At 39.9% G+C, this 24,469-nt stretch overlaps 2 protein-coding genes across 2 annotated transcripts; both read left to right on the top strand.

Annotated features, from left to right (window-relative positions):
* Window positions 1-2,690: 2,690 nt before the first annotated feature.
* LOC306900284 (taste receptor type 1 member 1-like) lies at window positions 2,691-6,618 on the top strand (the record flags this gene model as incomplete). The annotated part of the gene is made up of 6 exons (XM_079467102.1): window positions 2,691-2,872; window positions 3,033-3,330; window positions 3,495-4,229; window positions 5,218-5,424; window positions 5,510-5,630; window positions 6,605-6,618. The coding sequence occupies 6 exons, from the start codon at window positions 2,691-2,693 to the stop codon at window positions 6,616-6,618; spliced, it is 1,557 nt and encodes a 518-aa protein (XP_079323228.1).
* Window positions 6,619-11,178: 4,560 nt separating this feature from the next.
* Window positions 11,179-23,085, top strand: nadka (NAD kinase a). Its single transcript, XM_079466982.1, has 12 exons — window positions 11,179-11,403; window positions 12,065-12,228; window positions 14,447-14,530; window positions 16,193-16,322; window positions 16,398-16,503; window positions 18,894-18,979; window positions 19,153-19,255; window positions 19,668-19,810; window positions 20,475-20,574; window positions 21,146-21,303; window positions 21,375-21,457; window positions 21,824-23,085. The coding sequence occupies exons 2-12, from the start codon at window positions 12,065-12,067 to the stop codon at window positions 21,966-21,968; spliced, it is 1,302 nt and encodes a 433-aa protein (XP_079323108.1). The 5' UTR covers window positions 11,179-11,403; the 3' UTR covers window positions 21,969-23,085.
* Window positions 23,086-24,469: the final 1,384 nt, after the last annotated feature.

The raw sequence follows: 24,469 nt of genomic DNA, 5'->3' as shown, positions 1-24,469 counted from the left end.
CTGCTGCATACTTCCAAACATCTATTCAGACTTACACCCAAACCATAAGTAGAGGTTAAAGCACAACAACATTCTCCACAATAATGTCTGTTTTTAGTTGCAGAATATGAATTAAAAGTGTATTAAAATGAAGATAGTAGATAGTAGTTATTTAATTAAAGATATATCAATATTTGGACATTTTAGCAAGTATTTTCTTTTAAGGCATATAACAATAGCATTAGTTTTTAACATTTACCTACGTTTCTGTCTGTGTAAATCTCTGTAGAGTTAAGAAGTTATCACTACTTTATTTATATGGTATTGATCCATAAAGCTGTTAGTAATGCAAATTTGATTGTAATTTTTTTATGTAATTGTAATTAATGAATTAAAATATGAAATAAAGCAGTTCTGTCACGACAACTCTCTGAGAGTTTAGCATGGTAGTGTACATAAACATATAAATGTATTTGATCTTGGTGGAAGCGATCTGAATGGAGTACGGAGACTTGCTATTGCCAATACATTCACAACATGCTGCTGTGTGCATACAAGAAATGCTGCATCTGCACATATCACATACGAATGAACCCCCATAGCGTACATGATCACCTTGTAGCTGATCTATACATGTAGAGCTGGGGAAGGAAGAGGGTTTCTGAAACATGCTGCACCGATACAACAAGGTCAAATTAAAAACACATACAAAACAATGATAGGAATTAAATGGCTAAGACAAAATGTAAAACCTATTAATACAAATATATAGTGCGGTTAAAACATGGGTCATGTGTGACAGTGTCACATAGTCTCCCTCTTAGCCTAATGCCCTGGGAAGGAACTAGTCCATTGAAGGTACTGTCAGCCATTGTCCATCTTGCCGGTGTCCTCTTGGATGTGTGCTTGTAATACATAAGGTAAAACTAGACCCTCCCACCTAGGCACTAGTCTGCTGGAGGAATTAGAAAATCCTGGGTGTCACTGGGTAGACAGCATCTTTCCTCCTGGGGTCCTCTTGTATCCAGCTCTGCTGGTATGCCACTCCCCCTGGTATTTCCTCCGGCTTGTTGATCTGATGGTGATTGGTGGCAGCTGTGCGTTGGTGATGAGGCTGTGGTCTGTTGTTGGGGTTGATGAGAGCATACTCCTTGTTCTCCCCACCGCATGACTCACAGGTCTTGACGAATGCCCAGATGTCCATGCACATAGTAGACCACCAGTCAACCTCCAGGATCCTGAGGAGAGTTTTCAATCGTCTATGATGTTTCTCTTCAGTCCTGTAATGGAGGCTCTGTATCGTGGGTTGGACCAGGGCTTGCGGGATGATGACCTGTATCTTGCCCTGGCCATCTTCTCTCTGGATATAACAATACAGCAGGCCCTGGTGGCTTGTCACGCTGATGTTGATGGTCTGGGAGGTGGGTGGAGAGATGGCCAGTCCCTGGAGTACACCATCACCAACCCGCGCGCTGCTCAGTGAGTCTCTGGAGAAGGGGAGGACGGAGATGATGGATGTCAGGTCGGGCACTGCTGGTAGGGTGGCACAGCGTTCTTCGTCTGTTGCTCTGTTGTCTGCCAGTAAAGGAGTTGAGCTGGTGAGACTGTTAGCATGAGGAATATCAGGGGAGATTGGGGAAGGCAGTCGATGCAGGAGGAGAGTCTGTGGCTTCTGGAACCTTTGGAACCTTTTTCTCCAACTGTTTTGCCCACTTCCTATCTCTCCTTTTGAAACATTCAACCATTTCTCTCTGCAGCGAGGCCACGGCAACCTTCACAGATTCCTCCAGCTTTCAAAATTTAAAATCCACAATCTGTCTAAACTTAACTTAATTTAATCATTAAGTGTAACCGGTCTCGCATCTCTCACGGAGGAGCTCCGGAAGCTTAATAGAGGAGCGACAACATTGAAGAGAGGACCACCCCTGGCCTTTATGTACTGTATTTGTGTCGCCGGCAGTCGACCGTGAGGGAGCTGCCGGCATTTTACTTTTGTTTTGTTTGTTTTTTTATTATATTAAAAGTTGTTTTGCATTCGCCGGTTCCCGCCTCCTTCCTTCCTTTATTAAACTTCGCTACATTGGTGCTGAAATCCAGGAGGAAGGAGGAACATGCTGTCGAAGAGCCCTGGCTGCTGAGGGGGATCGTGGTGCTTGAACAAGCATATTACCAGCTGGTATGCTTCAAATAAAATAATGTCAGACACGATCCTGTCTAATTTGCCAGGTTTCTTAGCAGTAACAGTGAACAACAAACACTTTAATAGTACACTGTAAACAGGCTTCTGTTAAAGATCATTATTAATGTGGCGACATGTGGAGGTCTTGAAAGATGTGTAGAGCATAATGAAAATAAAATCACTTGTGGGGCACATTAAAACAACACTTCAGTGGTAAATTGTTTCGTTTGCATTAGATCACATATAGAGCAGACATAATGTGGTGTTGACTGGGGGTGTGGTCAAAGTGTAAACTACAGTCTAAAAAATATTGATTTGGATTGCAAGTGAAACATGGTCTATGAGTCGACAACTTCCAAAGGATTCAGATAATTGAGACAATTATCTAGAAAATCTTAGGGGCATCTAACATTAACAGCAATAATAACTTTTAGGGTGTGAATAAACACAGTGGTTTAGGCAAATGAAATGTATTTTAGGCAAATTAAACAATGATATAAGAACCATAACGCACACTGTTTCATAAGCAACCATGTTTCTGAGCCACATGTACACGTTCCTTGTTACCTTTACTCATTGTGTCTTTTTCAAAGTGTCTTGCTCTTCATCTGAGTTCAGTTTGGATGGAGATTACTTATTGGGTGGCCTTTTTCCAGTGCATGAAATTCAACACGCAACACCCCTGCTCTCCCCGGAGGCCATTGAATGTTTCAGGTAAGCAAGGATTTTTCTTGTTGTGCCATATGACACATTTATTATTGTTGTTTTTATGAGTTTTGTAAATTAAAGCAACATTGACCCAGGATTGCATTCATGGTAAACTAATACAAAATGTAAATGAAGTGCCATTAACTTCTTCACTGATGTTTTGTAGGCACACTTTGTCAAAATCTGGCTATCAGATGTTCCAAGTAATGAGGTTTGCTGTTGAGGAGATTAATAACGCCACCACCCTGCTGCCCAATGTTTCTCTGGGCTATGACATTTTTGACTATTGTTCTGACACTAAGAATTTCCCATCAGTCTTGAGTTTTGTTTCAGAGAATGGATCAATAAAACCTCAGGAAAAACTCAACAGCCATCAGCCTAAAGTGATTGCTTTAACCGGACCATATGGAAGCACAAGAACAACTACTATTGTACCACTGGTGACAATGGACCTTATACCACTGGTAAATTATTTAGAATGTAACAAGCAAATACGCATACTTCATAACCTTCGCCCTGTGCCCCAAAGCACATCATTTTGACACACAGTCACGTATAAGTACTTTTATGCTTTTGTGTTTGAGCATATTAAGTGAATTGCTTTTCAAATCGTTTTTTTCTTTCAAAGGTTAATTATGGAGCTACCAGCTATAAGTTAAGTGATAAACGTCGCTATCCATCATTTATAAGAACAATCCCTAGCAATAAAGACTTGATACAGATGATTATTCGCATCATACAGTGGTTTGGATGGAACTGGGTAGCTTTTCTTCGAGACCCAGACAGTAACAGTGAAGACGGCTTACAGCTGTTTAACAGTTACATCAAAAATACTGGCATTTGTTTGGCCTATCAAGAGGTTCTTAGTCAAAGTGTCAACTACAGTCTAACTCTACAAAAGATTAATGGGCTCAACGTCAATGTCATTGTGGTTTTCACTGGGTCACAATATGCAAAGAACATAATCAAAGCAGCGATAGCAAACAATATCCGTAACAAAGTCTGGATTGCAAGTGAAACATGGTCTATGAATCAACAGCTTCCAAAAGAGCCGGGAGTTGAGAAAATTGGAACAATTGTTGGCATTACAGAGAGAATGTTTTCATTGCCTGGATTTCATGAATTCGTCTATAAAGCCAAAGGAACTGCTGACAAGACTACTAATGATAAAGCGGAGAGTGAAATTCAGATGAAGACATGTAATCAAGATTGTGACAACTGCTCAATGTTGACCGCAGAGGAAATACCCACATTCTCCTTCGCTATCTACTCGGCCATATATACCATCGCTCATGCATTACATAAAGTTCTGCAGTGTGACATCAATGAATGCAGAACAAACATTACCGTTAAACCTTACATGGTGAGTAAATGCAGTTAAATTTGCATAATATAATTATAAGATTATTATCTTTGTTTCTAAATAATAATAACAATTTGCCAAATTACTCTATATTGTTGAAATGAATATCCTTGAAGTTGAACATTCAAGAGTGAGTAGATTTTTGATGCTACATTTAATGAATAAATGATGCTTGACCAAACCAATTAACCAAATAAAAATGAGAAATAATGAAAAGCTGAAATTCAAGGAAGATGTTACATTTCAATGTGATTAATTTGTTATACGATAAGCAACAATGGTCACTTCCTTTATCGATTAGTACTTTTAGTGCATAGTGTAGGTAGGCAGATTGGACAACAGTAGTGCACGAGCATCATTGACATCACCAATCAACTTTACCAAAGCCTCGGACAGCAGCAATAGCTCCTCTATGAGAAGCCAAGGAGTCATTTCTCCTGCATTCCTTCCATATATACATCAGATCTCACAAATATTCTTGACGGTCTTTTCCTTGTGCTTACCTCTGCATACACACCTGTTCAGCCAATCTTGAGGGTAGGCGGGTATTCCTATCTCGTCGGTTGAAACTGGGCGGGCTATTTCTTTCACTTTTCCGGGAGAATTGTCCAATAAGGGACTGAGAAAAGTTGTTACGTCACTGATTTTCATGTCAGAAAAAAACTTTCAGAAACCTATACAAATGCTGGGGGTGTGTATCGAGCACAGAAATACTACGTAATACGTCCATTCGTTTTTTGACAAGTTGACCATGTTAAGCATGAGAAGACAACACATTGTAAATAAGTCAGAATGCATGAAACACCACAGGACGGACACTTTAATCAATGATCTCATTGTCAGATGGGGTCCACTTTCATATTATTATTATTCATTTACAATCATTAAATATACGATTGTAAATTGCTATGTAATTTAAATCTAGAATTCTTATAAAATATTAATAAAACAATTATTATTTGTCTTTTATACTAACAATTTACAACAGCTTCTGGGAGAAATGAAGAAGTTGGATTTCCCTCTTAGTGGTCGTCATGTGAAATATGATGTTAACGGTGATCCAGTAGTCAGTTGTGCAGTCGTGCTTTGGCACACTGAAACAAATCCTCCATGGATTCAGATGGTGGGCACATATGAGACAAATCCAGAAATTACTTTTACTATCAACAACTCTCTCATGCCCTGGCATAACAATACCGCTGTAAGTTCCTTCATTTCTCTCTGTGAGCCTTCAACTATTCACTGAGTAGTGTTTAATCTGAGTTTTCTGATCTATAAAGGTTCCTTTCTCAAACTGCTCTGTTGAGTGTAAAGAGGGATTTTCAAGAGAACGTGTGGGATATCATGACTGCTGCTTTCTGTGTAAAAAATGCCCACAAAACCACTATATGAATTATTCTCGTAAGTATCTTAGACAGTCTTCAATGAGACTTTGATATTTAACTTGTTTTTAATCACCACAGCCGTAATACTTTACTGTATGCGTCAGAGAAGTTTGACTTGGTTTTGGTGAACACAAGAGTTTGGTTTTGGCTGTATTACGTAAACACTTCTATTGGATCTGTTAGGGTGTTTCCTTAATCATTGTAATTTTTCTTTCACCATTACGTCTATAGCAGCCCATAGAACTGTACATGGAGAAGTTAAGAAATTTGCACACAAATAGAGGACAGTCTTATGTGTAACCTTGGCAACTTTGCGATCTCTAACTCTTGCCTTTTAGTGCCACCAACAGTTTTTTACATTCACATCTTTGCTCAAACATAATGTTCCTCCTTTTGTGTTTGACCGATTTGCATGAAATTTGGTACGTAGCATCTACTCACACCCCTGACAAAAACTTATTAGAAGATTTTTTTATTGGCCAATCCATTCTCAAATAGCACGCTAACGAATTTGACGACAAGCACACCAAAATGGTTTCGAGGCTATATCTTCACCATCATGTCATATGATTGACATTGGAAGATTTGCTGTCTGGAGCTGAGAAATGTGATAGCCAAATAATTTTTTCGAACTCTTCCTACAACATTTGCCTAATTGTCACGAAGTTTGGTATGGCATGTAGAAACACTCATGACAAAAGTTATTAAAAGGTTTCAAATTAAAGTTCTCATATACCGTGTCAACAAATTTGAGGAAGAGCATGCCAAAGGGTCATATGGCTGTATCTTTTGAGTATTGATGCAAAGCTACACATCATCAGTAACAGATCTTTTTCATATCACATCAATTTGCAGATAGTGCCACCTAGTGGTCAAAAGGTATAAGCAATTTTATTGTGTTTCTAGTACTTTTACCAATGATATTAAACTTGATTTTCAAAAACTCACGATCAGACATGACAACATGTATGTTATTTTGTGCCCTTGTAGGGCTTGACCCGTAATCGCCGCTTGCAGCTATATTATCATGTTTCTTCTTTCTAGGGGACCCTTACCGATGTTTTTCATGTGGAGAGAGTGAATGGTTTGATGGCAGCAGCATGACATGTAAGCCACGGCCTGTCGTCTATCTTCAGTTCACAGAAATTCCCTCCGTCGCACTTATATTTTGTAACGCATGCTTGATTACTTTACTCTTTGCCATGTTATTTATTTTTGCCTTTAATTACAACACTCCAGTGGTGAGGTCTGCTGGCAGTAACATGTGTTTCCTGATGTTAGTGTGTTTGATTATGTCTTGCTTGAGTGGGTTTTTTTTCTTTGGTGAACCCACAGCAGTAAAATGTCCTTTGAGAAATGTAATATATTCATTTTTTAATCCTGTTTGTCTTTCCTGTTTGGCTGTCCGAGCCTTTCAAATAGTTTGTGTCTTTAAAATGGCTGCCGATTACCCTAATGTGCACAGAGTATGGGTAAAGTACAATGGACAGTGGGTCTCTGTTATTTCATTTTCAGTTTTTTATTTCATTGTTTGTGTTTCGTGGGTGACTTTTGGCCCTCCGAAACCCTTCATGGACTTTGTTTCTTTTGAAGACTTCATTTTTTTCACCTGCGGAAGGGGGAACGTTATATTCATTAGTACAGTTGCGTTCGTAAACATGTTTCTTGGTTCTGTATGTATAGGGTTTACTTACGTGGCAAGAGATCTGCCGAAAAATTACAACGAAGCCAAATCAATAACTTTCAGTTTAGTTTTTTTTATTGTGACCTGGATTTTATACTTCACTGTTTTCTTTTTCATCAATAGCAAAGACAACCTGTTTGTCAATGCATTGGCCCAGATAGCCAGTACATATGCAATTCTCTTTTGCTATTTCATACCAAAATCTTACATCATGTTATTTCAACAGGAAAAGAACACTGCTGCATACTTCCAAACATCTATTCAGACTTACACCCAAACCATTAGTAGAGGTTAAAGCACAACTATGATTTCAGCACACTTTGTCTTACCTGATTAAGTTTATTGATTAAGTTTTGTTGATTTAGTTTTTATAGAGACGGTTTTATTCTGACTAGCACGTATTAGGCCTATACAAGAGATTCTTGGATAATTTCCTATGCAGTGCTAACAAAATCCATTAACCTAGTAATGAATCTCTTAAACTTTATTTTAATTTGATCCTTCACCATTTACTTTGCCTCAAAATTAAAGCTGTAAACCAGATTTTGAGAAAAATGTCAGGTTGAATCATAATGAAAGACCACATAAATCATAAATGCCTAATATAACTTTCTTTTGTCAAAGCTGGTAGTGGGCAGGGCTCTGACATATGTAATGTAAAACTTAATGTCCAATAAAGAAAATGATAATAAAAAGATCTTTTGACATTTATATATTGACACAATTTGACACAATATTTGAAAGATGATGGCACCTGGTGGTTGGATGAATAGCAATCAGTCAAAAGACACATTTCCTGGAAACGGTGTTCAACTGGGTCTGAGATGCGTTTTCTCTTGTTTGATGGGTGTCTGCCCAATCAGCAGCAACATGTATATAAACCACGCGGTATTAAAGAGACAGCTCGCACAATGTCAATTAAATTTGTACGCTGCAGCTCTGTCCTGAATGTGTCTGGGGTAATGGATGGCTGCCATTACAGAATGAAATGTTGGCTGGTCTTGATGGTTCCCATCAGTTGTGCTTCATGCAGTGTGTGACCAATAGGGCAGCTTCATTGACATCTTTGTGGGTTTACCAGGCAGTGTGCATGATTAATCTGTGCTAAAGTGACTTACTGTCCACCAGGGTATTTCTTCTCAGCTGATGGTGGCTATCCATTTCTTTAACAACCCATGGCCATTTTCACACCATATACTGTAAGAGGCCGGTGACAGGCATGGCCGTCACTATCGAGCAGGGGTTCCAACAAGTCCCACAAGGGGGCACCAGCTGACTTCCAGGGAGGCCTCAGGATAACTTAAAAATTTTAATGAAACCAAATGACCTTTGAAATACAGTGCATGTTAAATAAGATTATTATTGATCTATTTTAACATTTAATAAACAATATTACCAAGCCCTGAAATACACTGCCTGTCCAAAAAAAAGTCAAACACTGTCCAGAGTGTCAATTTTTTTCCCGTCCAGAGTTGCACACATTTTTCGCCAAGATCTTGTATTGGTGATGGGAGAGTCGAACCGCTGCTCAAAGTCTTCCCAAAGCACATCCCAAAGATTTCCTTGGGGCTAAGGTCTGGACTCTGTGGTGGTCAATCCATGTGTGAAACACTCTTTCACAATTTGAGCCTGATGAATCCTGGCATTGCATTCTTTGAGTATGCCCGTGCCATCAGGGAAGAAAGAACCCATTGAAGGAATAAACTTGTCATTCAGTGTATTCAGGTAGTCAGCTGACCTCATTCTTAGTTGAACATAACGTAGCTGAACCTACACCTCCAATCCAAAGGAAGCTCATACCTATTTGCTTAGTTAAATCCAGGTGGTGACTTTTCTTTCAGGGTATTTAATTGGCTATAAATCTTCTAGTTTTTGTGACCTTTGCATATTGTTGAATACAGTGGGGGAAAAGGAGTCAAAAAGGTTGAGAAGCCCTACTCTAGAGGCCACTCAGTAATCGAGCGTGCTCTTGGAATGATGAAATCCCACTTTGGGTGCATGTTTTTAGAAACACTTGAAGTTCACACACATTTTGCCACCAAGAATTTGTCAGGTCTCGAGTGTAACCACCTGCCTGTCTTTCTCTCTTTCTGTGTGTGTGCGCTTGTTGTCGAGCGAGTGGCTTTGTTTTGATTGCTGCCATGTGCTCACTGTCAGTGTGTGTACGTGCCCACCCCTCTCACCTCTTTACCCATTCCCGTAATTAATGCATATTCCCCTCACTCGATTATTTCACCCTAAATATGCCTCCTAGTTTCTTTGCCCTGTGTGTGATCGTCATTTGATGTTTGCTGGCATAAGTTGGCCTCTTGCCTTGTCGTAGATCTCGTAAGTATCTCTTTGTCTGGTCGTTTGGATGTTTTTTGCCTGCTTGGATCACTTCCCCTTGCACAAACCAGGACATTCTCTGTGTTTGTCAGCTCAATAAAGTCTGTGTGCGCTTTTCCTTACAGAATTGCACTTCACTGAAGTATTACATTGTAGAAAAAGTTTGAAACTGTTATTTTTACAAGGAATGCAAAAACTGTCATACCAGCTACTTGCATACCTTTACAAGTGCTGCCTAGTCTTTTCTGAAGATAACCAAACATGTTACTATATCTTACCTGCATGTGCATTTGCATAATGTGTCCGCTGCAGCTCGATACACGCAACAATTGAAGATATTAGAAGACGTGTGTTTTGCTGTATTCAACACATATTTATACCCATTTCATCAGGCTCCAAAAAGTCTTCAAACACCTTCTCAGCTGCCATAGTTTCAACTCTTGCGTCATCACGACAGGGTGTTTTTGCAACGTTTGCCTGGTGTAACACGAAACGAAGGTAGATGCTGTTGCCCAGACCACACTTTGATTGTTACCAGTCACCATCATCAAAACACAGCCCTTCTTGTTCTTAACTATATGTTATGTTTACAGTTATACTTACATTTATTAATTCAGTGAAGAGTCTTTTATTTCATTTTATTAATGCAGTGTAGAGTCACTAAACTCCACCTACTCGCGGTGAGTTGTCGTATGTAATATTAGCCGCTTGAGTGTCCATCGTTCTGCACTTATGGAAGTTGTAGACCGATCCGGGGAATCGTTGAAATCTCTTTTCAACATACAATACTACTGTATTTAGGACGGATAGTATGCAGTCTTGAACATTATTCAATTATTAGAAATCATAAAGAAATAAAACCAAATATAGATGTTGAGCTTAAATTAGAAGGAGTACATTTACATTTAGTCATTTAGCAGACAATAAACGTTAGATAAATCTGAGAGAAAAGAAGTAACGTAAAATAATAATTTACTCAGGATAGGTTGCCATCCACCGACAACTGATTGGATCGTTTAAAGGTGAAAGATTTCAAAGATCTGTCAGTCATTGGAGCCCCGCCCTCACACCCCTTCTTGTGATTTGATTAAAGATTACAACTTTTTTAAATAATGATGTGCACGGGTAAATAACTTCTAATAAAAACTTCTCCACTGTGTAAAACAATTATAATGATCATTTTTAATTTCATGCAATAGGTCACTATAATAGAAATGGGTCACTATTTAAATGCTTTGACATATATAAGAAATAATAAAGCATTGTCTCTTTTCTTTCTTTCTTTCTTTCTCTCTGTCTGTTCTATTTATTTTAATTATTATTTTTGTCTCTAATGTTTGGTGTCATTATGACGGCATTGGGTTATCTCGAACCGGTATAAAACCGATTATCATTTTTTCAATCATTTGCATTAGTCACGCCTTCTGTATAGCACGATTCGTTGATTCGCTTGCTGGCTGGCTGCTTTTCTCTCAGCGACTGGCGTTAGCCAATGAGCTCATAGAACAAACATGATCTCATGTATATTCACGAGCAAGGCTACTATCCGCCTATGGGAGTGCTGCGTAGAGCTCTGACGTCATGTCGAGGAAGTGCTCAGTTGTGTACGGATGACAGGTGAGGAAGAGACGGTTCAACCGGTTAGTTCTCCGTCCGCCGTTACACCGACAGCTATGGGCGTAGAGTATCGGCACCGTGTGTTCAGAGTCGGCGGGGATAACGCCTGCTCTCAATAACCAGAGAGAGAGAGAGAGTCAACGGATCACGTCTGTTTGAGGTAAATGAACATTAACGCTGATCCCATCAGCACCAGTTGAACGCGTTAACCTGCTCTTTATTGACATGTTTTATTCTCTCAGGTGACGCAGAAAGGTGTCTTACCCTTTGCCTGTATTTTGTATACGTTACCTCGTTTATTATTGACATAAAGGCGCCTTCAGTACTGAAATGTGTCTCGGTAATTCACTCAGTTTTGAAGACGTAACTGTGTGAAACGCTTCAGAGATGATGAGAGTTTTCCGCGAATGTTATAATATAAACACTTTTACGCACGTTTGTGCTTTAATACACGCGACAGGAATGTTGGAGATGTTCTTTACGTGTTTACGTACGTTATTGTAGGCAGTCCGGTCTGCGTGCGTGCGTGCGTGCGTGAGCTGTACTCGCATTCTGTCATCATGTGTCTGGGGAATCACGAGTTTAGATCAGCTTAGAATCGTGATTTTACAGTTATTACTGTCAGGCTGATCTAACAGTGTCCTCAGATTGTTTGTGTGCTTGCTGTTTATTCTGTTTTTAGATGCTTGACCAATGCAACTGTATGATATAGTCTGTGTCAGTCATTTCTTATGAAATGTTCCACATTCTTGTTTATATAGTTGCTGAACATGCAACATAATGAGGTCATGTGAGATGATCTTTCCATTTGTTACTTCCAGATGGAGAACCGTGAAGCGTCTGACTGGACACTGAATTCAGATGTGAGCTCGGAGACACGTCCGTACTGTTGCTCAGCCTGTGATGGCAGTGAGAAAGGGTTTCGCTGCAGAACTAAAGCCAGGAGTCTGTCTTCATCCTCAGGCCACAGCTCCGCTAAGTTCAGGTACTGGATAAAGTTAGCACAGGTTCAGCTGGAATATAACTTTATTATGCCACATGGAAACGTCTGTGCCATGCAAACAGACATCGACAGTATATATTTCAATGATCATTTTCATCGCTGAAAGCAGCTTTGCAGTCAATCAGTAATGGGAAATACAGCTCAGTTTGAGTGTGTGATTTGTTGTTATTTATCTGGAGTAGAAGTAAAACCGTCTTCAAATAGAATGTGATGTGTGTAAGAAAATGAAACCTTTCATTATTTAATTATTACCAGTTAATTATTATTTTGTTGTACTGTGTAAACCGCAATGTTAATGATCATAACTAATACAGCTAGTTTTCAACATTAAAACGTTTTAAAAGAAATGCACGTCTAATTATGGATGATGAATAAAACCCTCCCTTTTTTTAGCATACATGCTATGGCTTGACATTTTTAGACGGTTTCAGTATTCAGTCTTGTTTTATACATGCCAGACCTTGTGTGTTTTAATGCCTAAAAAGGAAATTTGTTGATGCAAGTATTACAAAAAACATCCACCAAACGAATGCGTTTACCAAAATACATGAGCCTGTTGTGAAGTCATTTCTCCGTGGTGCCAAAAACGCTTCCTGTATTCGTCAATAAGTGAATAATGATAAAAAAAGATAAATGCAAACAGCCTTACAGAAACACTACAATTTAGCAGTAGAAGCACAAGAAACGACCGTATAGATTAAAGAAAAGAAATGATATCGGGTGAGTTATAAAACACATGACGTATTTAAGGAAGTTATTGTGTCTGTGTCTGTGTTTGCATCATCACATTAGTTCTGTTATTGGTATGTCAAGACTTTCCATTTTTGCGAAACTTCTTCTTTCTACAAAATATTGCCGAAAAGATTTCCTCCTCATATCCTCTCATGTGTACCATTGCAGTTCTCTTCCTGTTGCTTTTTATATGTCCGTTAAGAGAAGTTTTAATTATTTAAAATATTGAAGCATAATGAATAATACAATCATGTAAATATTAGTTATTAGGGCTGCAATGGTCATATTCTATCGCCGTTCTTCAAACCTTTTCAGAGATTTTCATGATAATAAAGTGTATTTATAATGATGATGTTTGATGAGTGTGGCTTTGTCGAATGAGTCGTTTATAACGAACAATCTCGTAGTGATTTTAGATGGTCAGTAGATGGTTTAGATGGCCTACTGAGCTGTGCATTAAACGCAGAATCCATTTCAGAGTCCAAGTCCGGTATAATTAGTGTGAATCGCGATATATCTCATCCCAGCACTATTAGTTATATAGTGAGATGATCCCTGCTATTTAATCATCTTTCCCATTAGCATTGAACGACGAGGTGTGTGCCCTTTTATGTTATTAGGGGAAGGATATTCTCAGGCGCACCATCTGATGCATACGGCACACTTTACTAGAGGTTCACGGCAAAAACCTCCGACGCGTTGTTAAATGAACACGGCTCTGGTCAGGGCTCCAGACAGAATTTGAGTGATATTTTTGCAGAGATGTTTCCAACAGAAAGGCAGAAGAACCAAATCTGCGGTCACATTCATTTAAATGCATATACAGGGAGCAATTAAAGACTATTTGAACACATTTACATATACAAAATACAAATGTAAACCCATTTAAAACCATTCTGTGGATTTCTGCAGGTTTTTCCCAAATTTTAGGGTGGTTTTAACAAAAGGGTCTGCAGATTCTGTATGGCCCTGCTTATGAGGGAAAACCACTTGACGGTTTGTGAGCAAACGGGGAAGTTTCACACACAACAGGATAACTAAAACTATGTGACTTAAAAATGTAAGTTTATGTGCTCTTAAAAAATGCGCCCGCATTTGTCCCCTACAGGACCCTTAATATATCTTTTGTCCGGAGCCCTGCCGTTACTGCGAGGACATTTCCACGCCACTAAAACCTGATTGGTTGCTTTACCTGTCCGTCGAACTGTATGGCTTGTGGGTCGGTCCTTGGCCATTGAAAGGGGTAATGGGTTCCAGACCAAGAATTGCTTTGTCTAGAGTTAGTCTCTGCGCTAAGGTCCGTCAGAGTGGTGTGTTAGAATGAGATTGATACCGCTGAAGGCCAGAGACGACCTCATGCTGGTCATCATGTCATCATAGTGTGAAACCTGTTTTCTTTATCTGGCTGAAATGTTAATGATAAGCTGTCACTGGTGTAAACAGCATTACTTTCTGCTCTGTTTTCAAGGAGAACACAGTCTCTTCATGGACCCAGTCCTGTCACCACATTTGGACCCAAAGCCTGCATGCTGAGGAATCCTCAAACAGACATGTAAGTGTCTACTTGATAAAGCTTTCAGGTTTGTGATGAGAGAATAAAAGTCAAGCCATTCACTCCACTGAATGCAAGTTGTACAGATAGATTTATTGTTTAGTTTAAACTGTGCTCAAAGCAAGTCAATTTCAAAGTAAAGATCGGTGCACAGGTTTCTTCTGTCACATTTGATGTGAGAATCTGTCTGTTTACATGTCTAAAGGTTTTGCTTGATGGATTTCTGGTCTTTATAATTTTGTGACATTCTCAACCAAAAACCTCCTAGCATTGTTGTTGGTTTCTGTAGCTTTTTATTTTCATTCTCTTTTTTGATTTCTGCTTGACATCGTCTGGTGTCTTCTGTTTGGGCGTGTGTAAGTGCGGCACACAGACGTTGTGCAGAAACATAATCTTTTAATCATCTTGACACTGCTGTAAAGCTGCTCATTTTGGCACCACACAACCTCTTGTTGACTAACCGCCGACACCCACGGGAATCAGGCTGTGTGCAGAGAAGAGTTATCCCGCTACGATAATGATTACAACTTTACAAATCAAAACATTTCTTTCTGTAAGAGGAGAAGTTATAAAACTGCATTAACCAAATGATGAGCTTTAACAGTTTTCTAACCTGACTGGTAGACTTCTAGAGCTTGTTAATCGACATCACACCGTGTTGAATGTTGCACCGTCTTGGGAGGATGGCTGGTTTTGTTTTTCTAGTTTGGTAAGGAAATAAAACTATGATAGGTCAGTCTTGCTTTGTTAAAGCCACAATATGTAAGTTTGGACCACTAGATGGTGTACTTTCGAAACAACAACAAAAGGCGAAGCTAAATGACGTTATGTATGAGAGTGGAATTAGGGGACATGTGGTTTTCACCATCCAAAGGATTATGGAGGTCGCCCATCATGTTCACGGACGAGGTAACGAATGAATTTTATTCGATGTAATGAATTAGCTTGCAAGAAACGTGGAATGTTATGTAGTTTGCGAATGATATTGGACCTGGTCGATTAATTTGGTAGTGTTAGAGTGTAGAGTCATACAATCGTTGTTTAAAAAGTAAACTACGTTTACACTTGTTTGTGTTTCCTTTACTCGCCAAAGAGTAATCGTGATCCATAATAACAGAACAAGAGATGCTGTATGAGCACTTCCAGATATTACGTCACTAATATGCGACAAATACAAGGGACGGGACATTATTTTAGATAGGAATTTCTCTGGATTTGCACATTCTTGAGAAGGTTTTGGATCATCTGAGTACACAACTGCATGAAAAATTTCACATTGTGCAAGTGATTTTTGGATATTTCATAACAAAATTCTTCCATAGTGTGGCTTTAAAAACGTCTATAGCATTATGCAGAGTTATTCAGGAAATCTCATTTTTCTTTCAATTTCGATTTCTCCATACATCAAACAAAACAAGCAACTGTACATATCAAAACAATAGTACGATTGGAGTATGATCCATGTATGATAGAGTGTCATGTGACATCAGCTTCACATTCTCTATTGTAAGGGAATGTTCTGCTGATTTATCTTTTTTCTCATTTATGTTCTACAACAAATGACATTGGTTCAGTTGAACTGTTACAGCATCTGGAACGTTCCTCCAAAGCTCTGAGTGTGTAATAAACACATGATAGAAGTGTGCGTTTCTTTACATTCAGGTATATTCAAGATCCAGCCAGTCAGAGATTGACATGGAGTAGGCCACCCAAATGTGTCCTTGTTATCAAGAAAATCAGAGACGCCAGTCTGCTGCAGCCTTTCAAAGAGCTCTGCATCTTCCTGACACAGGTGACAACCACACCATCACAAAACCATTAACGTGCTTCACTTCAGTGTTCTCTGAGCTCATATATTTGTTCTCAGAAAAGTATGATTGTTTACGTGGAGTGGAAAGTCCTGGAGGATCCAGCCATTGCCAATGACGAAAGCTTCACTTCCATCAAGAAAAACGTTTGCACTTTTAGAGAAGGTGAGACATTATTTAAACTTCTTGCACTGCTCTCTGGGATACTTCATACTGATTGGTCAACTGACAACACACGGCTCATTCGTCGACCCCGAGTCATCCTGAACCGTACTTCTTTTCATACCAACATAATAGCAAACAGTCTTCAGACTATTTTCAGATCTCTGTAGCACCACTGGCGGTTCAAACTTCACAATATTAAATGTGTATACTGCCTAGACCAACATGCAGTCACGTTGTAGATAAACTAGAGAAATAATTCAGCAAGTATTCAAGTTTATAGTGGATTGTTAATGTAAGATCGGTGTTGACATGATCATTTGTTTAAAGTGAATATTTACAAACAAAGACTGAAAACCCAAGTTATTAAAGTTTAAGAGTCTGTGTAATCATTTAAAGTCCTCCTTATCCCTTTGGAGTGGAGGAAAAGCGCCAAAGAGCCAAACGTGACTTCAGACTCTTCTGCACTTGTTCTTCATTCATTCACTGATTATATGTAAAGCAAACACATGGACAGGGTTTGTATCTCTCCAGTAGTGATTCACTGAGCTCTTCAGACCATAAAAGGCTTGTTGAAGACGTGCATGTGGTTTGGCTGGTTTGGCGCTGAAATGACCCGATGACCATGTGTTGCTCTGTGTCTGCTCCTGAGGGCAAATATACTGTAATCTAACATCTGAATCCAGAAGCAGCAGCTGCAGGCTCTTTACATTCTGTGTGTTTGTCCATCTGTGGAGTGGATGCTCCTGTCTTACAGGCCACACATAATAGCTTTAACCTGACTGTCAGTATGGAAACATCCCAGTTGACAGCTTCTTGCTATAGGACACTTTCATTAAAGCGGCCCTGCAACGGTGTTTCATGCATTCTGACTTCTTTACAATGTTAAACGTGTTGTCTTCTCATGCTTGACATGGTCAACTTGTCCAAAAACAACTTAGTATTTCTGTGCTCGATACACACCCCCAGTGTTCGTACAGGTTTCTGAAAGTTTTTTTGAACATGAAAAATCGTTACGTAGCAACTTTTCTTAGTCCCTTATTGCACAATTCTCCCCGAAAAGACTGCGGCATGTCCACGCATCAACCGCGGAGAGCGGGAGAAGGAGCATGAGCACTTGTGTGCAGGAGAGCTGTATTGTTTGTTCGCTGCATTTGGGTGATGAATGTCATATAAACGGTGGATATAATGCTGGATTTGGAGATGGTTTGAAACTGATCGATGGAGCAGCGGTCCCAGCGCTAAACGATACCAGACATGAACCGCATGCGGTAAGTGAAACTGTCTTGTGTTTTGTTGGCAATGTGTGCGCACATGCTTTTTTTCCGCCTCCTCCCCCCCACACACTCGCATGTTTTCTGAAATAATTGTACATAAATAATTATCTTTTATAAATGTGATCAATCCAAAAATATTTGAAGGGTGAGATACTATTCTGCAAGTACTCACAATTAACATGAGTTATGTGGAGGCTCTGTGTGTTATGGCTGCTTTAAAAAACATGACTACATACACTATAGTGACGGGAATTTTGATTCGTTCATTCACCCTCGTTCACTGATTCGTTCAGTGGACATTTGGTATTACATCCCTACACCAGGAGGTGGCAATTATTTGGGTCTTAAATGTAGTAGAAGTATTTAAAAAATGTGTTTGTATAATTGTAATAAATATTACACTAAAATAAGTCAAATTCTGTTGTTGTGAAGGAGAGTGACTCACGTGCTGTATTGAGCGATTGCAATGCTTTCTAATTCATTTGGCCAGCAGCTCCTCGTCTCGTTCACAAATGAGATGTGTGATTCGTATGTCAGATGACTGACTGGTTCAGTAAAGAGGTGTATTCGAGAACGATTCGTTCAAAAGGATTATTCGTTCACAACCGTAACATGACTAATAGACAACAAACTGCATGATGAGATTTGTGAAGGGTATGTCTACCATACCATCCCTGATGAGGAGGATTGAGACGGGCTTTCAGCTCCTCCTGCTGTAGAAGAATCCTGTGCTTTCATATACTGTACATGTGTACATGCCCTTTGTACACTTACCCTCTCTCTCTCTTCTCTCAACAGGTAGTGCTCTAGCTTTTGTTGAAACTAGTAACTTTGTATTAGCACCTATTGTACTATTGCTCTTGTGTGACTTATCGCTTCTTACTCCCTGAACTCCCTGTAAGCCGTTTTGGATAAAAGCATCTGCTTAATGTAAATCTTTCACACCATTTTACTTTCACACCACCGTTCAAACGTTTAGGGTCACTATCTCTTTATCAATGTTTTGATAGTATAGTAAACTCATCAAAACTATGTGTGACTAAGAAGCCAAAAGAAATGAAAGCCAAAAGAAATGAAAACAGTGTTAGAATTGAAACGTGTTTGTTTGTGTTACAGATTATGATGACATATCCAAACATGTAGACTTTATCATTTGTTTGGGAGGAGATGGGACGTTACTATATGCTTCCTCTATTTTCCAGGTTTGAAAACCACTCTATAAGCAAATGTTGACAGATGTCATTCTTATTTTCAAACAGTGATACATCAATGAAATATTATGTAACACGGATAAATCTGTAAATGAACTCATTTTTAAAGTTCAGCGCATTGTGTTGAGATTGATGTTGATCATTGTGTGTGTGTGTGTGTGTAGGAGAGTGTTCCTCCCGTCATGGCGTTTCATCTGGGCTCTCTGGGGTTTCTCACACCCTTTGACTTCGACACATATCAGTCTCAGGTCACACAGGTTATTGAAGGTAAATTGTGAGGATGATGGTGTGTTCAGTTTGTGAAAGCTGGGATTAGTGTTTCTTCTGCTCATACTGACTTCAACATTCTTCTCATGCTTTAAGAAGGTCAAACTAATATTCCTTTATAATAATTAAAAGGGCAAGCATGTACAAGATGATATATAAATACGAGGCTTTGACTTCGGTTTTCCAGACAGGGATTAGATTAAGACAAGACTGTAGTTTACTTGGTAGTTTTTACAAACATGCCTTATAGATAAACATTGCTAGTGTGCAGTCTGAGACGCAACAATGGCCCTGGTTTCAGTCTTGATTTTAAGTCTGGGACTAGTCTTCAGGCCTGAATGAAGAACCACCCCATTGTGATATTCTATGGGATTTGATCTAGTGTTCAGTATGTGGCTGTTCATCTCTGTAGGTAATGCTGCGATCATGCTGCGCACTCGTCTGAAGGTGAAGGTGGTGAAAGCGTGCAGTGAGAAGAATGGAGCGGTGGATGAAAAGAGTCTGATCATCACTAAAGGAGACACTGAGCCCGCTCACAGAAATAAGCATTATCAAGTTAGTAGCAGCAGACCAGCACCTGTGTGTGTGTGTGTGTGGCCTTGCTTTTATATCCCGGCGGGGACCTTAATCTGAATGCACATCAACTCATGGGGACTCGTCATGTCACAGTGGGCACCAAAGTTGAGATTCCACGTGCAAAAAAGCATATGAATCATGCAGAACAATATTCTTTTCAAAATCTAACATGCAAAAAGTTTTCTGTGATTTGTAGGTTTAGGGGATAAAATATAGAGTTTGTGGAGATAATAAACCAAACGTGTGTGCGTGCTTGTGTGTGTGTCTACAGGACGGCCGTACAGGGAACGTGTTCAAAAATGAGATCATTTGTTCAGGAAGTGAATTCATGAGTAATAGTGTAAAAGGTTTACGATAATAGGCCATAAGGAAGTGTTTGAGAGCATAAGCTTGTGTGGGTGTGTGTGTGTGTGATCCTGATTTAAGCAGTAATCCAGAAGTCTATCAATGTGTGAAGAAATCAGATTCAAGCACATTGCTTTTAATACAACTAACAGGAAACCGGGTAGAAAACAAACATTGAAACAAAACAGAACGTGCGGGTCAGTCGTAGGTGTATGTTTATTCTCATTCAACGAGGACAGCTCGTCCAATCAGAATACAGAGTTTGACCTCCATCTGTGTGTTTGTCTTTCTGTGTCAGGTGCTGAATGAAGTGGTGGTGGGCAGAGGTCCATCGTCATATCTGTCTAATGTTGACCTGTTTCTGGACGGTCATCTCATCACTACTGTACAAGGGGACGGTTAGTTTGTCCTTAACCTGATGGTTTTCTTTTCATGAGCAAAGGATTAAAGGCGTGAAGGCACTCGCGTATGTGCTGAAATAATTATTATGAGAAGGACTGGTTTATTTTATTTCCCCGTGTGGTTATTTCCTGTTTGGCACATCGCTGCATGAAAGGTGTTTAATCTGTGAGGCCAAAAATATTTCCGATGTGTTCTGCTTGCTTATTTAATGTGTGAGTCTTTCTTGGAGGAATGAACAAGACTACAGCAGTTACACCCTTGACCAACATCACATAAATAATTCACCAACAATTAAACTTACATCCGTTGAAAGATAGCACATTAAAGTGGTTATTAAGACCTACATTAAGATGATTTTAGCCCCAAATTAGGTTCTTGGTTTAAGACTTGTTTAAGTTAAGTGAGGTTTAATCGTAAAACCCATAATCGAGTGGTTATGTAGAATACATTTATAATAAAATAGTGTTTTCGCAAAATTTGATTTATTATATTTTTTGCTATGATATGAGTTGAGTCCATAAGCGTTACGTGTTAAAATTTCCTTGTGTCTGTTTTTGTGTCTGTCAGGTGTGATCGTGTCCACGCCCACAGGAAGTACAGCATACGCTGTGGCAGCCGGTGCGTCTATGATCCATCCCAATGTCCCGGCCACCATGATCACACCCATCTGCCCGCACTCGCTGTCCTTCAGACCCATCATAGTGCCTGCTGGTGTCGAGCTGAAGGTAAACACAGCTGCTCTTCTCTCACCGTGAGTGTGTGAAGATGCTCTCTTAACCCTCTTCTCTTCTATTAGATTATGCTGTGCCGTGACGCCAGAAATACGGCCTGGGTGTCTCTCGATGGCCGAAAACGTCTGGAGATATCACACGGAGACAGGTTAGTGAGATGAACATCACACCCGCTGTGAACCTGCACGGATTTATGTCCCATTTCTTTTTTTTTTATATAGTAAAGGACAAATTTGTGTTGCTCAAGAGAATAAGAAGGCGTCCGAAGCTCCGTGTGCTCAGATGTCATATTTATTCTGCACTGTTATGTCACATTCATTTGATCTGTTAAATGTGTTGCTGCGCAGATCACACATTCATATTCACTGAGGGCTTTAGAAAAAAGTGACTTATTCATTGCATTTATGAGCATCGAGGAGTCAGTAAGGAAGTAAATGAAAGTACCCGAGAGAGGCCAGTGAGTCATCGGGTCATTGTCAAGCATCTTGCGTCAATAATCCTCTTTTCCTCGTAGTATCACCATCACTACATCCTGTTTCCCTGTTCCCTCGATCTGTTTCCGTGATCCGATGAATGACTGGTTTGAGAGTCTGGCCGAATGTTTGCATTGGAATGTCCGCAAGAAACAAAGTCACCTGAGTTACGAAGAAGAGGACTGACATTCAACATTCCACAAACTTTATGTCCTGTTCTTTTTTAAGATTTGGATTTCTATGTTTGTCATAATCATTCTGGACCTGTATTGGGTAAATGTCATGAAAACACGCCACACGCTCCAGGTCGTATTTGACCGTTGTAAAGGCGTTTTGGCACATGTTAGACGAGGTCCCGTTTTCACAACTACAGACGATACAGTGTGTGGACAGAAGAGAGAGAGAGAGAGAGAGAGAGAGATTGGATGATAACCAGCATGTGCGTTATAGATCAAGTACAGTGGTTTAATCTCTCTCTCTCTCTATCTCTCTCTAGGTCTCCTTTTTCTCATCAATCTCAAGGGCTATTATCATTTACATTGTACAACTGTATTAGATAAACGCTGTAAAAGAGTGTTACTTTAGGTTGCATCTATTAAAGGCAGTACTGCAAAGGCTATCTAGGATGTATGAAAGCTTTGCATTACAGTATTGCCTCTTGAGTGGGGTGAATTGGGAGATTTCATATATGGTAAGAATTGGTGAATGTATATAAACATATATTGATGGTCTACAACAAGCTACATGTTTATGCAAAGGAAAATGTATTCTCCTGTGTATATTTGTTTCTTTAAGATGTTAGGGTGAAGTATGAAGCGGATGTGTTCTTGACAGGTTTTGTAACATTTACTTTATCACTCAATATGAAGTCCTTCCCTTAGAAGTGCGTGCGTGTAGCGTGTATTGTCAGGTTTTGGCTGGCGGGATCATTGAAAGGAATCCAGCAATAAGTGAATTTTGTGCCTTATGTCATATAGAGCATCGCATCAACTGCTTGTCATTCAGGGAAAATATTCTCTTATGCTGTGCTTATTCACAGCGCACTTCAAATGTATGAGTGTTGTACATCTTGGATATAGAAATGTAAACTTGAATATTCATAATAATGTTTTGGACTTTGTTTAAACCACTGTATTCTTAAGCAGCCTGTTTAACAGTAAATTACTGTACGATCTGTCCATTCCAGGTTTGAAAGAATTGTCTTTTTTATTGTGTAGACAAATAATGTTTCAATGTATTTCTGTTTCTGTGTGCTTTGTTATTATCAGTAATAATAATTACATCCCAATTTTTAAAACAACAACATGGTCCAGGTGCACTTACTTCTTTGTTAAGGATGATGCATGAGGCTAAAATAATCATGAAGATTTTAGGAACATCGGCACAGAACATCAGAGGAACCGACATCAGTTAAAATTGCACATGGGTGTCAGCTGTGAAAGAGCTCTTTTGATATATGCGCTTTCAAAGCAACATGTATTATTTAACAGATGTGCTGAATCACAGGTGCACATTTTCCCTCATGTGTTCAGGAAAACAAGAACAAAAATAAATACACCTGGCCAACGCTGAGAACACGAGAGAAAAATCTAAAGATGCGGGATTCACACCAACACACGTTTACAAAAAGATTTTCTTAAATGTTGAAGAAGGACAAAATATTTCATGTCATTGGTAAATATTTACTACGTAATCAACTATATTGTTTTAGTTTTACACAGAGATCCTCTTTGGTCTTTGCCTTTAACTCAAGGACTATTACAGAAATCTTTTCTTTTAAGATCTCACATTTTACATGCTGTTTCTTAATATATTTGTCTTTAGGTATCTTCATTTTTAAAGCCTGTATACAAACATTGAGAGATGATATCAATATGACTTCATGTGTAAATTCAGTTCCCTTTCTGTCGGTCTCTCGACGTTGTGTCGAACCGACAGATGGGGTTCGACCTTGAGAACCAATCATCTTCTGACTATTTTAAAAAGGCCAATGAAATTGGCGAATTAAATTTGCATGCCGGGCTCCGCCCCCGGATATCCGGGTATAAAAGGGGAGCCGGCGTGCTCATTCATTCACCTTTTGTCCTTCGGAGCCTTCGCATCGAATGACTTACGAAGCTGATATCTTGACCTGGTGCAGCGTATTGTCCCTTCCAGTGAGGGGTGATGACTATACAGACATTGCGGTCACGGGAGCAGTCAGCCACCACCTCGTCTGCTTCCCGCTTGCGACCGCAGTGGCCACGGCCCTGCCGTCAGTGGCAGCGAGCAGCTTGGGTGGCATGGGGATTACCGAGAGCGGCAATCCATCAGCCGATGGCTCGCGGACCGTTCACGCCCCGTCTCGCTCGTCTGGCCGTTCCCGGGAAGGCGGTACCACACCATCTTACTCCTCCGTCACGCAATCGGACACGATGCGTGACGAAGATGAGATGTCCCTCGCAGCATCGGAGGGCGACCTACTGGCATCCAGCCCATGACGATTCCTTTGAGCCATCTCCTCCGGGAGACCTTGAGATGTCAGCCATGCTCTCTCTTGGGCCGCCGCGAGCATCGGGCTGCAGTGCACCGCACTGCCCACGCCCCAGCGCTCGCGGCTGGATAATTGGTACATCGGTTCTGAGCGCGACCATGAGGTCCATGAGGAGATCAGCAAGACCTGGAGCGGCCCTTTTCGGCTCTCTTCC

This window comes from Barbatula barbatula (assembly GCF_947034865.1).
Source record: "Barbatula barbatula genome assembly, chromosome: 11".
NCBI classification, from domain to species: Eukaryota; Metazoa; Chordata; class Actinopteri; order Cypriniformes; family Nemacheilidae; genus Barbatula; species Barbatula barbatula.
Note: the sequence above shows the minus strand (reverse complement) of the source record. Positions and strands in the feature narration are given on the sequence as shown.